At 36.7% G+C, this 14153-nt stretch overlaps 1 protein-coding gene across 1 annotated transcript in view; it reads right to left on the bottom strand.

The window, feature by feature from the left end:
- The window catches only part of TRPC4 (transient receptor potential cation channel subfamily C member 4), a gene marked incomplete at both ends in the record, with an annotated part of 92155 nt that overhangs the window by 33655 nt on the left and 44347 nt on the right, over window positions 1–14153 (bottom strand). Inside the window, one exon of the mRNA XM_080352826.1 lies at window positions 6200–6536. Within this exon, the coding sequence (XP_080208952.1) occupies window positions 6200–6536 (337 nt within the window). The remainder of the gene's footprint in view (window positions 1–6199; window positions 6537–14153) is intronic.

Below are 14153 nucleotides of genomic sequence, written 5' to 3'. Positions count from 1 at the left end.
CTCAATTGAAAACAGGGCTAAAGTCTGAAGAGTATCTCAGGATCCTGCCAAAACCTGCTTCCATCAGCAAAATATTATGATTGCCAGAAAACATCTGACTGTACTGAATACTTGTCTATATATGATTATCTTTTATTATCCTGTAAAAGCAGAGACTTTGTTTGCAGCTCTAAGGTGTTCCCTGTGGAAGTTTCCCATAGCTAATAAAAGTGTATGTAAAATGAACATTCAGGCAGTTATCATTAAGGAACAGAACTCCGTTTATTTTCTGTACTATGTCTAAACACTCTAAAAGGCCATTAAATATAGGCAGAGCACTGTTCCATCTAGCCTAAATTATTGCTGATTCTAAATGCTATGGCAAAGAATTTGAAGACAGGGTAAAGTAAAAGCTTCCTGGTTTGCTAAGTGCAGGGGTGTCCTCATCCAGTGATCACATTTCTGCCACTATGACTAGAAGTCCCTGATGATGGCTGGTTGTGACCCTATGGATGGAAATGAGGAACCAAAGCACAGTCTGTAGCTCCATTTTAGATGGAAGACACATTTACAAAGGTTTTTAAATCTTAGGATAGATTTTTACTAGAATAGCAAAAACCACATATGGCTACTCATATTTAACTGAAGGTCATGGCACCATTTAAAGTATTTTCCCAAAGAAAAAGTGTCCCAACTTTTTTTATCGTAATCAAAACAAGACATTTTTCTTTGGCCCCAGTTTTGGAAATGGCAACACTATTCTAGATTAAATCTTAAACATACGAAGACACATATGAGCCAGCCCCACAAACAATCAAATAATAATAATTTTAAAAAATCACCTACACAGAAAATGTTAAATATTTAAAACCTAGTAAACCTACAAGTACCTGAGTAAAAGGTCCTGTTACATCAAGAGTCAGGCAGTCCTGACAAGAAGTGGCTCTCCTGATGTTTAAATAAATAGTTTCATCATTCAATTCAGTTTTGAGATCCTCAACAAAAAAGAGATATTAACTGACTGAAGTGAATTAGTGAAGACCATCAAGGTGACTGGGGACTGGACCACATAATGTACAAGAAGAGGGTGAGGGAGCTGAGTTTGTTCAGCCTAGAGAAGAGTACACTAATGGGGGATATTAGTGCTGTCATCCACTAATAATTTAAGTCAGGTTTGTCCTAGAGGTACACATGTGAAGGACATGAAGTAATGGTTGCATGTTGTTGGGTGAGATATTCCAGCTGATACCAGGAAAAAAGCTCACAAGTGGCTAGACACAGGTTGCTGTAGAGTGGTGGTGGAATATCCATCCCTGGAGAATTTAAGATTTGACTGGACAAGGACCTGAGCAATCTGATCTGCCCTTGTGGTTAGCCTGTGTTAAGCAGTAGTCTGGACTAAATGGCCTTGAGTGGTCATTATGTGCATTAGCCTTTTTTCCAGCTGAAGATGTGTTCCAGCTTTGCCCAGGACTATTTTCCTCTTGTGCACTTTATTAGTCACTACTGGTTATGCACTGTTTCATCTTGCTGTCCATACTATCCTTTTTACATGTCAATTTGTATTAACTGCTTAATTTTTACACAACATTTTTGGATCAAATTTAGAAGAGGATGCACAGTGTACTGCCGCCTCTATGATCACTTCATCTGAAGTGCCTTGCTGTACCATTAGTATGGATGTACATTGTGCTAAGTACTGACAAGACTGTAGACTCCCATACATCCCACCAGCAGTTTGCTGACCACAAATGTTTGCAATTTGCACAGTTCCCAAGCATCCACATTTTCTATAGATTCACATAATCTGACAATATAAACTCTTCTGAGAGAAAGGATGAGAAATGCATTGTTAAAGAGTAAGGCTGCATTCCTGCTCCAGGCACTATTCTGAACAACATAATTACAATGAACATTTAAAGATGCTCATAAAAGAGCAGAAAACTCTTCCAAACATATTTCCCTAAAAAATGTTCTTTTTGCTGCAGCCACCCCCAACAGCTGACAAGAATCTTTTTAACCATATCTACAGAGTACCAACTTTGTCTGGCTGTTGGCTTTCTCCTCTGAATTTTGTAGCATTCACTGCTGAGCCAAATGCCCACTGTGAGGACATGTAGCATGGTCACTGCTAGGTTTGAGGCTAGGGTTTACGCCAGAAGAACAGGCATGGGAAGTCTGTAGGCATCAAAATGATTCTTACATGGGCTGCAGTCAAGGCACACAAAGGGTGAGGTCAGGTCTTATGTGATTTCCTCTTTGCATCGCTGTTGTCACATTCAGAGCATGATGACTCAGCAACTGAATGGAGAATTTGATGTTGGAAAATATTGTTCTTCCTCACTTTTTTTCACAAGATTGCATTCTTGTTTTTCCTGTTCCCTTATCAGTGGTGATGGATTCCCAAATATAGGAAATAAGCCTGTGTTTCTGTAGTGTGAAGCATCTGGCATGTTTGGGAGATCTGAATCAATGGCTCATAAGAAGAACAAATTAATTTTCCTTACCAGCAAAACTTGTTTCTGATTTGTTCCAGTGCAAGAACAGGAGATTCTGATTCTTCTTCCCAAGCAATTTTCCCACAACTGCTTTTTAAAGCTATAACATTAGCATTGTTAAACTGACTTATTGTTCCATGAATAATCACCACATACTGTAACACCACTTGTGTAATCATCTAATCATGTAAAAGACAAAATTAATGCAGAAATTTCCTTAAGAGACTTTTAAAATGTAAAATCGATAGTCTCCATGGAAATGCAGTCCAATACAGGTTTTTTCCTTTGAGCCTCCTACTCTAGTGACACTTTTAATATGTGCTAATTATGCACAGCCTTTTATTACATAGTACCTGGTAAATGCTAATTACTGTTTGATTGTTGGAAATGTTAGATTGTTGTGGACAGTCCTGAAACTTTTTAAGTTCTATGAAATATACTCATGCTGAAATTCATGTTGATAAGAAGCCTGGAAAGTAGAGTTCCTCTTTCTTAATTTTAAGGGAGATAGCTATTAAAATGCAAATTACAGACAGAGCTATTTGAATTAAGAAAAAGACAAACAAAGAAATATATTGTTTAAAAAGTTAATAGTTTTGACATGCTGTGGCTGCTGCAGGATAACCTTTGCTTTAGGAAAAGAGTTTACTTGGTCATGTTTCTAATTTCAGAGAAAAAATGTAGCCCTAGAACCACATTAGTTTTGTCTCAGACTTCAACATTTTTCATCTACATGCAGAAAAAGCAAAGATATATACCTATGTACCTCAGATTTATTCTCCCTTGAATAATTCTCTGTGTTACTCTTTGTAAGGATACTGCATAACTGTATAGTTTGTAGAAATGGGATAATAGACTAAATTGTGGCCTGGAAACTAACTGTAGCTTGTTGATAAAGACTTGAAAAAGCTATTTATTTTATCAAAAGATGAGTAGACCAAAGTTCATATGTGTGTGAATATGAAAACAGCATGTTTTGGCTGAGATTCATTCCTAACAAAAAAACAACAAAAAAGCTGAAATAGACACACTCATCACACACTGTGAGCTGAACCGTCCTGTGGAGACGTGTCTGTCTCCTTCAACGACACAGAGAATTTAGGTACCTTATTAATTGCCTGAGATTACCGTGGATGGGCTAAGGCACTGCAGCAACCAAAGTCTGAAAGCTAAACCCAGCAAATATGCAACTGGAACTACAGGAAACCACTAGTTAGGAACCGCTAGAGATCAGTGTGTAAAATACATTGATTTGGATGCAAGACATTTTGGAAGGTATCGTTTCTTTGAAGATTGCAGTCTAGTTTAACCACAAGCTATCTGACCACATGGTATCTCTTGATCTTCATTCCTCCTCATAAAAATTTGTTTATTCAAGTAGTTCCCTTGACTTGACAGGTCTTGCTTGCAGAGGAAGGGCTTATTTAGCACAAGCACTGCTGTAATCTGGCTGTATGAGTCTATGCTGCAAATATTAATGCTACTTTTAGGAATGATAATCATATTGATAGTCATAATTCTCAGGGTTAATAGCTTCTTCAAAAAAGTGCTTCGGGATGCTAAGTTAGTTAAACCCTTTCATAAGCAAACAACAGTGTCAGAGGTTGGGGGCGATGGAAGTTCTTCCTTTTCCCACTGCGCATTTTCTGGAGAGGACTAAGTCACCAAAATTTTAGAACTGCCTTTAGCTGTAACTAGCCCTTGCCCTTCTAAAATTGTGCCTTTTTCTCCACCCTCTAATTTATTTTTTTTTAAAGAGAAGGGTTAATGATAAAACCCACTTTGATGTGTGAAGATCTATTTGTCAGCCACACATTTGCTTTTATTACTCTTCAGCCTCAGAATACTGTGAAATCTTGATAGATACTGACCACCTACTACTTTGGAAGGCTGGACAGAAAAGCCATTACACTAATATCTCCTCTGGGCATGGGAGAGCACAGAAGAGCCCCCTGATCCTCCTCAGCATTGTAGAATCTATTTCTGAGGAAGTAATGTATCAAACTAATTGTTTTTATATTGGTTACTTATTTCTTGATGGTACAAAACTGGGAAAACTTACTGGAGGAAATTTTTTTTAATAATTAAATGTGACTCACTCACTGAAGCAGTTTAACTTGTCTGTAGGAAATGTCAGTTGAAGCCATCTGTCAGACTGATTAATTCATTTCCAATAATTCTAGATATTGGCTTTTTTAATGTTAGTAGCAATATTTACCCAGTGAAGGACAACACACCTTACAGTGAAGGCTGGTGGTGTGTTATCCTGTACTATCATGGGGGAAATCTCAGAAAGCAGTTCATCTGTGGAAGGCAGGTCCTTCTGAGAGGTTCCTGACAAGTGAGTGCACACAGGGTTTTCAGTCACACATGCTTGTTTGCTTAAATTAAAGACAGATGAAGCCCTGCCTCCTGCTTCCCACAGTGCTCTTCCGAGGAACATATAGAGGAATATCCACTGACTCATTCTTCTCTGTAATATCAGGCACTGTCAGTTGGTGTAGTATAATTTCAACACTGCATTGCAAATTATATATGATTGATGATGCCAAAAACCTTGTCAGTTTGGTTGCTCTAAGCAAAAAGCCAGGTGTTTGGGAAAAGTTGCAAAAGTGAATAGAAACAGCACCTTAATGGGAAACTCTGGGAGAGGTGACAGTATCAAACCCCCACCAAAACATTTCGGAAAAGTTTATGCATAAACTTGCCCATGTGATGTCAACTTAAATGAAGATATCAAACTTAAATTCTTGAAGCTAAGTCTCTCTTTCTACAGTTTAAGTTGGGTCAAGATCAAGTATATTTGGCATGACCTGGTCCAACTTGTGTTGGTTCCTAAAAATAAGAAACAGGGAAAAGACAGCACAACAAGAGAGATACCATCTAGTAGGTGAGGCAAGAAAAGGTATGGAGGACCTAAAATGTCCAATACAATAGGATTGAGCTATATCACACAGAAGTTATTTAAGGCTGATGTCATCCACACAAAATAGACTTTCAATAATCCCAGATTGAAATTTTTATTTTAATCTATCAGGACAGATTGGTAACCTTTTCCTCATTTTAAAAATGCTAGGGGATTTTCTTATTCTTTCTGATGTAAAATATTTTGTTTGAAGTTGAGTGATAAGTTCTTATCACACAGAAAATGTATTCTGCATGCATATTTTAATGAAAATACTCACTTGACAATGCTGGTCGGCAATATTTGCAATAGGTGGGTCTGCCATTTTAGCAAGATGCATACTTTTGGTAACAAAGGTTAGTGATAACACTCCAGAAATGACACTGTGCCACATTCTAATGCATTAAAAATAATTACTGTGGCAAATGGACCCTTTTGTAAAAATAGACTAACAAAACAAAACAAAAATTCAACACTTAGAAGAATCAGAACAATTTCTGGCCTGGAGAAAATAGATATTAAGAAGAATATCAATATGTATGTTTCAGGGCACTGCTTAATCCCAGGAAGGAACCCCTGATATTTTTTGTTTTCCCTCACTATTATATATCAGGTGGTGACACACAGAGTTTTTAAATTCTTCCCATTTTGTCTACTGCTCCTTCTAGGTGCTGGAAGAGACGGACCATTTGCCTGTTTTACTAGCTCAAGAATTTATGACAGAACTCCCTACTGTATCTTCCTGCCTTAGGAATGCTTGGCAAAACCACAGGGGTCAAAACACTTTTCACTGTATTTTCTTTAGTAATAGATTTACCCAGGACCCACGGTAATATCATCCACTCGACGATGGTTGGTGGCGGTCCCTGCATGCTCAAGTCTGACCTGTCAATGTGCTGCGAGGCAAGCAATAGCAGGAACAGAAAAGTCAAGTAGGATGCAGTATGGCAGATAAATTTGATAAATGGCTTTCTGATGAACAGCCCTAATGGGCTTTTGGGAGCTATCAGGTAGCACACAGAGAAGACCGGGAAAAGGAGTCCTATCACAACACAGGTCAACATCTTCACGGCCCAGTGTCGCCTTCTCCATCCAGGGAACTCATCGTACCAGCGGGATGCGAGCAGCTGCTGGCAGTTGGGCTGAGCAACAAACTATAGGGAGAAGAAAGGAAGATGGTTAGTTCCTTGTTACCTCTGTGAAGTTATTCCCATGCTATGTTTGTTGCAATCAGTAACTTTTGGATAGAGATTAAAAACAAAACAAAGTCTGTGCAACACCACTCATACTGATAACACCAATATGACAGGGCTGGGTTAGCCTGCCCTTCTTTCAATGAAAAAAAAAAAAAAAAAAAAAGTAGTACAAAGCTATCACAATTCATTTTTCACAATATAGCTTGACTGCTCTGTCAATTGAGTATTACCAAGAGCCAACAGACTGGTAAACACATGTACCTCGAAAGCTGATTTCAAACTGCAAAACAAATTCACAGTCACTTACATTATTCAACAATCAGCATTTGTAGAGAATTCACAGAATCTGAGGTGGAGGTCACTATGAAAATGAAAAGCATCACTGAGATCTGTAAACAGCGAAACCAAACTCCACATCCATGACCAAAGTATTCTCAGTATGTTCCCTGCTAATTCTCTCAAAATCAGGCTTACATGCTTTTACACTGACACTGACAAAACTATTACAGATACATTTCATAGAGCTTGCACAATATGAACTAAGCACCAGTGCTTCACTAATCCTTGTCATAATATATATGTTCCTATCCTGTACAATAGTTTATGGTCTGTCTGTTTCCATGATGTGGTTTTGGTTTTTAAAATATGATCCTTAAAACTGATTTTCACCAAAAAACCCCCAAACTCAGTAAATACTTCATATTTTTCAGCTATATTTTCAAAGAAGTTTTAACTATATTCCAGGGTCTTAATTCAGATTTTCATTTCATCACTAAATCCTATTTTCCCTATTTTTTTTTTTTTATAAAGGGATGTAGAGTAGCAGTATACTAGACATAGGAGATATACAGTTGAAGAAATATATGCATCAAAGAGAGCCAGTCATTGCATTTTATTTAAAAGGAAAAAAATAATTAAAGTTTTTCCTTGTGTCACACACATGCATATATACATACATTGGATTAAATAGTTAGCTGAAGACTTAATAAATCTACACAGAAACTTCTTTATCTTATTAAATAACAAAATTGCTAATTTACACCAAATAATTTCAGATTTGAATTCTAATCAGATGCACCTAGTTTTAGATTTTACATTATTTTGATAATATTTATAACCACAGGAGCCAGGTTCATTTGGTGATGAATAATACGTAACTTCTTAAACAGTTTCTGAAATAATTGGTATTACTACTGGGAGAAAATGTCATTAAATGTGGAATGAAACAAGATTCAGCATGTATCTTTCTATATATGTCTGGATTCTGTCACAAATGTTAACCTGCGCCAAATTCAAACCTGGTGTATGTTAATGAAATATCAATGTCTTTGGCAGAGACATATTTGCCTACTAGACACCAGAACTGAAGCTGACCCTGACTGTTGTGAAAGACAAGATAATTTACTCATATCACAAGCATCTTGAAAATAGCCTTAAAGAAGAGTAACAGAGTGTTCTCTCCTAGTAGGAAAAGTGCATTCGCATGGTTTCAGGCTGTTTGTTTCAAGACAGAAATGCATGCAATAATACTGCACGTAATCAGAGAAGATGGTTTCTAACTTTCAGTTTTGTCAAGTTTTTAACAAGGGTGTCCCTATAAAATTTTTCACCCCAGTTTGCTTGCGTAGGTACAAATTAGTGTTTTGCCTGACTAGTGAAAAAATATGACTTGTGCACTAATTCCTGAGTAAACTTTCTTTTTTTCTTTTTGCCAGATCCATGTTTGTTTCCCCTTCTTCATAATATCTTCCCATTATGTACCATCTCACCTGAAAGTAATCATTTCCTAAGTCTTGCCTGTGTCCCCTTTCTCAAGACCTTTTGGCCACTCTCATCATGTTGGAGACTCCAGTGAAGGAACAACTTGCAGTGGCTAGCAGTGGTGGTAAAGGCGCCTGCTCCTTGTCAAGCACGGCTAAAAAGGAATGTACTTCCCTTGCTGTAACGTGGAGGAAATTAAGCAAAAGAAGGGGTTTTTTTTCCAGTGTTCAACAAGTGCTGGGCTGCCCTGCAGTAGGGAAGACCAGAACAGATGCAGAGGTACCTCATGCCATGAGAAGATGCTTGTTGATGGCATCATCTGGAGGGTGCTCTGCACTTGGTGGGCAGTAGCTGCTTAGTTCTAATCCTTAAACAAATTAATATGCAAAATAATAAATGTTAATATGAAAATAATTTCTGAGTGGGCTTGAAAAATTGTTTGTTGTTTCCTGATACCCATACTAGATTTAGTCATGTTATGACTGTATCGGTAAGGACTTTGTCTTAAGGACAAAGATTGCTTTCTGCGGCACAAAAAGTCTATCTGAAGTGCAGAAAATTTCAAATCCTGGACACTGAAGAGTCAGTTTTTTAAATTGTAATTTTTAAATAAATTAGCTCACATACTTTTATTCAAATTATGAGTGTGACAGGACAGCTTTAGTACTGGTTGAATCCCCTGGCTGTAGGAGAAAATTAGCACAGAAGATACATTTTATGTGGCTAGAGTTAGGGAGAGCACCATCAGTAATGTACTTTCAATGGCTTACTAGACATAAAACATATAAGAGGAAACTAATAATGCAGTATGGAGCAAGTATATAGAACACTTTGTCCACATTTTAAGAGTTGTATGTTTAGGAAAGCAGTTCTAATAATACAGGTAAAGGTCTATAGCAGAAACCACAACAGTGTCTACAGGTAATATACTGCGTTTCTGAGAGGTCCAGATATCCAGCTTCACGCTGACACTTTTATCTAATAATACTGTTGGCAAGGTTAGTTAACAATATCCTGAAGCAACAAAACAATCTGTCTCTTCACTGAAGCCTTTTCTTTATGGTTCTGAGCTCTATTGGCCATATAACATGCACTATGAAACACTCCACAGTGTCTTCTTCAGGCAAGTGGAAAATTACCCTAAATCTCCCACTGACACTTCTTTCACAGTTATGCTTTTCTGCTTCACTTATCAAGAAATTGTATGACATTATTAAAAATGTACAAATTCATTTTCACAGATTTGACTACTTGCTCAGTTTCTGTGGTTGAGAGAACCATCATCATATGCTGTGAAATATATTCACTAGTGCTATTATATTATTTATTATATTAGCTGAATAATGAGGGAAGTTCTTGAATGAAGAACAGATGGGGAACCCTGATGACAAGAAAAATGCACTCAGTGGTGAACCCTATAGACTTGTTCCTCAGCTGGCCAGAGAGGAGGAGCTTGTTATCGCACACTGCATCTCCCTTCTTGTCCAGAAAAAATGAGGGGAAGATGTTGTGTATGCACACCTTTTCCTCAAGTGTAGTAGGTATTTGAGTTCATGCAGAAACTGGGGGCAAGAAAGTCATCCTGTGACCCACAGTGTAAATTCATAGGTCACATATGGTTATACAGGTCAAGTAAGTTTATCTGTGATTAATATATTTTATCACTGATCCTGTATGCTTATTACACTTGACTTTTTGATTTATGCACTAAAATGCCCCTGTCTATATATTAAAAAAAAAAAATAAAAAATAAATTCTTCATGCCAAAATTCTCTGGTCAAATGAGTTTTATAACCTATTGTAAACCTTTTTATTAGAAAGGAAGAGTAGAAGTGGATGGAAAAAAGACGTGCTCCAAGTAATAAGACAATTCCTGTATAAACGGATGAGATTACCTCTAGGATGATCAAAGACTAAAATAGTCATATAAGTCCTCTGCTGAACCGGCAGCTAAAAAAACCTGCTTTTTTTAATGTTTTACACAAATATTTTACAACCAGCAGAAATAGAAATACTCTGTGACATTAATCTGCCAGTTCTGCATTGCCTATGCCAAAATATTTTCCCTGTAGTATAATTTTTTTTCCTTAATTGGATATATTACATTCTGAGGTATTCAAAGTTTCTTTTGTACTGTCAGTATTATGTTGTATGTTATTTGACTTTGACATTGTCTCCATATAATTAGCAATCAGCAAGTTTATATTTTCACATTACAATGGCTTCCAATAGCTTCCAGCAGTTTGTAATTATGTGAGAGATTTTGCTGTAATGATTAATCCTAGTTGCAAATCTTTAGCTCTTTCACAGAGTCTGCCCATCTGAAAATGTTTTGGTATTCATTCTCTTAGTAGTCATGCTGTGAATTGGCTCTTTCCTGAGATTGGTAAAAATCAGAAATTATTCACAGTGCTAGCAAAAATAATCTGGTATAAATAATAGCAGAGCTTGATTCTAGTGATATCCAAGTATATACATAGCCCTGCATTTCATTTTTACTGCTGATTAAATCTGATCTTTAGTTTTACTATAACAGATATTCTTCAGTCAATGGAAATGCAGAAGAAATAATACAAGTGATACTATTAACTACATATTGTCTTTATATAAGTAATACTTTTATAAAAATAATAATTACTATAAAGAATATATTTCTACAGTGGCACAATATTACTTTTAAGTATTTACTTCATTGTATTAGGAAATATGCAAAGATATCAAAACCCTCTACTTGTAATAAAGTGCTCATTTTTACACTTACAAAGCAGTATAACAAAATATGAGGCCCAAATTAAATTCTCATTCTGAGATCAGTGGGTGGTTTAGTATATATTACATAGAAAAATAATGTGATTTTTCATCTAGACATGGAAGCTGTCAAATGAAAGTGATTCCTTTTTTGATTTATATAAAATGAGTTATGCTGTGATTCAAAGAACTATCCCTGATAGAGGATTAATGTAGAGATTAATGTTAAAGATCTTTTAGGAGGGAGGAAGCAAAAGAAAATGGTTATAATAAATTTTCTTGGTAACACTTTCATGGTCAGATTCTCTGTTGTGCTGTTTTGTAAGGCCATTACAGCCAAGCTGGTAGGAAATATTAGCTCTGAGGTCTCCTACTTTCTCACACATATTTTCCTATGATTATGCTACAGTTCAACAAGAGTGAAGATCAATTACTTTTTATTTCTCTAGAACATTTTACTTTTCGTATTTTACATATTTTCCCAGATATTTAATGAAAACCCAAGCTTTTCTAATTATTTACCTTCAAATATAGATGTCAAAATTCTCTATCTACTGGTGCTTGACACTAATGACAGATTCAAGTCCCAGCCTCATTAAATAGACTTCTAAATTTAGTAGGTTGTTTCTCACTGCATATTCTTTTCTATATCTTTCCCCAAATATTATATTTGTGGATTTTGGCACTTACTCTGTGAGGACTGGTTCATTAAGACAGCCTTTAATTGCAGTTTAAATGCCTTAACATTATTGACTGGATCAGCACTACATTTTCCTCTCTAAAAGCTCTCTGGACTCCTTTGGGTACAGTTATACTGTCTGTTTTCTGTCTCAGGCCAGAAGCCCTGATTCCTCTGTCAACTACTGTGAATCTTCTCATGTCCATCCCATCTAAGTCTAGTGCCGACTGGAGCAGACTGTAATTATAATCATGACTCTTGCTGGACCCAAACCACTGGGTCAACTCTTCCTCAGCTCTGCCTGCAGCTATGTCATTAGGGGAATGAGCCAGCTCATTTGGAATCAGAGCTCCAGAGCACACCGGTTTTTAAATCACAAGGACACCCTGCTTTAGATTAGGCCATTACAGCAAAACAAATTCACAGCATACACGCCTTCATCATAAAACCCAGAGTTTACACTGCTTTCACCAAGAATAGAATACAATGGCAGTTTTAAAAAATTGTAATTGCTCTATTGTTTAACTTAAATATGAGGAAGAAGAAAACAAAAGAAAAGGAAAACACAAAAGCAAAATCTTAAATGCTTCATTAAAAGGATTAATGAACATTATTATACAAACAATGGCACTGCAGTTTTTATTTTTAACATTTTAAGTTCCTGCTTTGCTTCATCAACAAAAGCAGAAGCTCTTCATTCAATTCACTGCTCCTTCTCAGTAAAATGAATCAGCACAGAGAAAACTATTAAATATCTATTAAATAAATCAAGACTTATCTGTAACTCCAGCGTTTCTGATTAATTACACAGAAAAGGCAATGGCAACTGCAACTAGGATGCAATTCTTAGGAACCAGCTATGAATGAGTACCCTTGTTAAACTTGCCAGTGGTAAAGTGAATCAGTTCTTGGACTTTGGGATGAGTGTGTAAAATAGCTCCAGACTTCAGAACTGAGATGCTGGTATAATACTTCTAGCTTGCACTCCAGACAGGTATTAGACTCACCACAATTCAAAACATTTTTGTAGGGAAAAACAATTAAAGAGTCCTTGTAAGCATATTTAGAGATAATACAATACAATACAAAACTTGCTTCTGTTATATTGGATCCCTGTTTTCACACAACTAGCTGGCATATTTCCATGCAGAGCTAACAAAAAAATAAGTATTTATATGAAAAATCCTACACTTGGAAGAGAATAGCCCTCTGCAACAGTACAGGCTGGAATTCACTGTCTAGAAAGTAATTTTGCAGAGAAGACTTGGGAACACTAGTAAGCAAGAAGCTGAAAATGCCTGGTCCCATGCAGTGCAAAAAAAGAGTCTGGGTAGCAGTAGCTAAAGTACAGCCAGCATGTCAAGGAAGGTCATAATTGTTCCCTCTTTGGCATTTGTGTGACTACATCGGGAGTCTGTGTCCTGTTTTGGGTCCCCCACTACAACAGAAGTTCAGCAAGTTCAACTGGGCACCTCCAAGAGGTTACTGGGATGGATCCCACGATGTATAGGGAGAGAAGAAGAGAGCTGGATGTGCTTAGCCACAAAAAGAGATGAATCGTGGTGAGGACTCGCTGTCTCACACAAATGAAAGGGAGGTTATGGAGAAAAGCAGGCTTTTCTCAGGACTATAATGAAAAGATGAGGACGGTCTCAAGCTGCATCAAGGGAAATTCTGGTTTGATCTCAGGAAAATATTCTTCCCTATAAGACTAGTTAAGCACTGGCACAGGTTGTCCAGGTGAGATGCAGAATCTCCATTCTTGTAAATATTCAAAACTTGTCTGGGCAAGTTCCGTAGGAACCTGATTTAACTTCAAAGTTAGCCAGGTTCTGAGCAGGAGGTCAGACGATGATTTTGAGAGGTATCTTTCAACTAAGTATTTTTTATGATCCAACATACTGACTGCATTAAGCCAAGTAGTGTTTTCTGGGGAAACAAAAACCTTAGTAAGAATCACATTACTTGTGTTTACAGGTTTGAATTTATTTATTTAGCTTTCAACTACTTTTCTAGCAATACAAGGTATTACTAAGATCCTTTTCACCGTTGGTTATTCCCCTTGAAAAGAGGCAGAGTCTTTCTTGTATCATTGAACAAGATTGTTGCCAAACAATACATAAAACTATTTCAATTGTTTCAAACACTTGTGCTGTAATAATCTGTTCATCATGTGGGGGAAAAGACATAATAGCCAAAATATTTGCTTAGGTCTCTGTCACTTCAATCCTGTTATTCCCAATGCAGTCTTCAGATAACAAGTTTGCTGTCTGCACCAATAGTTTCTACAAAATAAACTAACTGACAACAGAACAGAAATAGTGGTTGATCATTCTCCCAGTATTCATTCTAACCCTAAATAAATCAAGACTATAAACACATTTTAT

Source organism: Nesoenas mayeri (assembly GCF_963082525.1).
Source record: "Nesoenas mayeri genome assembly, chromosome: 1".
In the NCBI taxonomy this organism is placed as follows: domain Eukaryota; kingdom Metazoa; phylum Chordata; class Aves; order Columbiformes; family Columbidae; genus Nesoenas; species Nesoenas mayeri.
The sequence above is the reverse complement of the archived record's forward strand: the minus strand, read 5'-3'. Positions and strand labels throughout refer to the sequence as shown.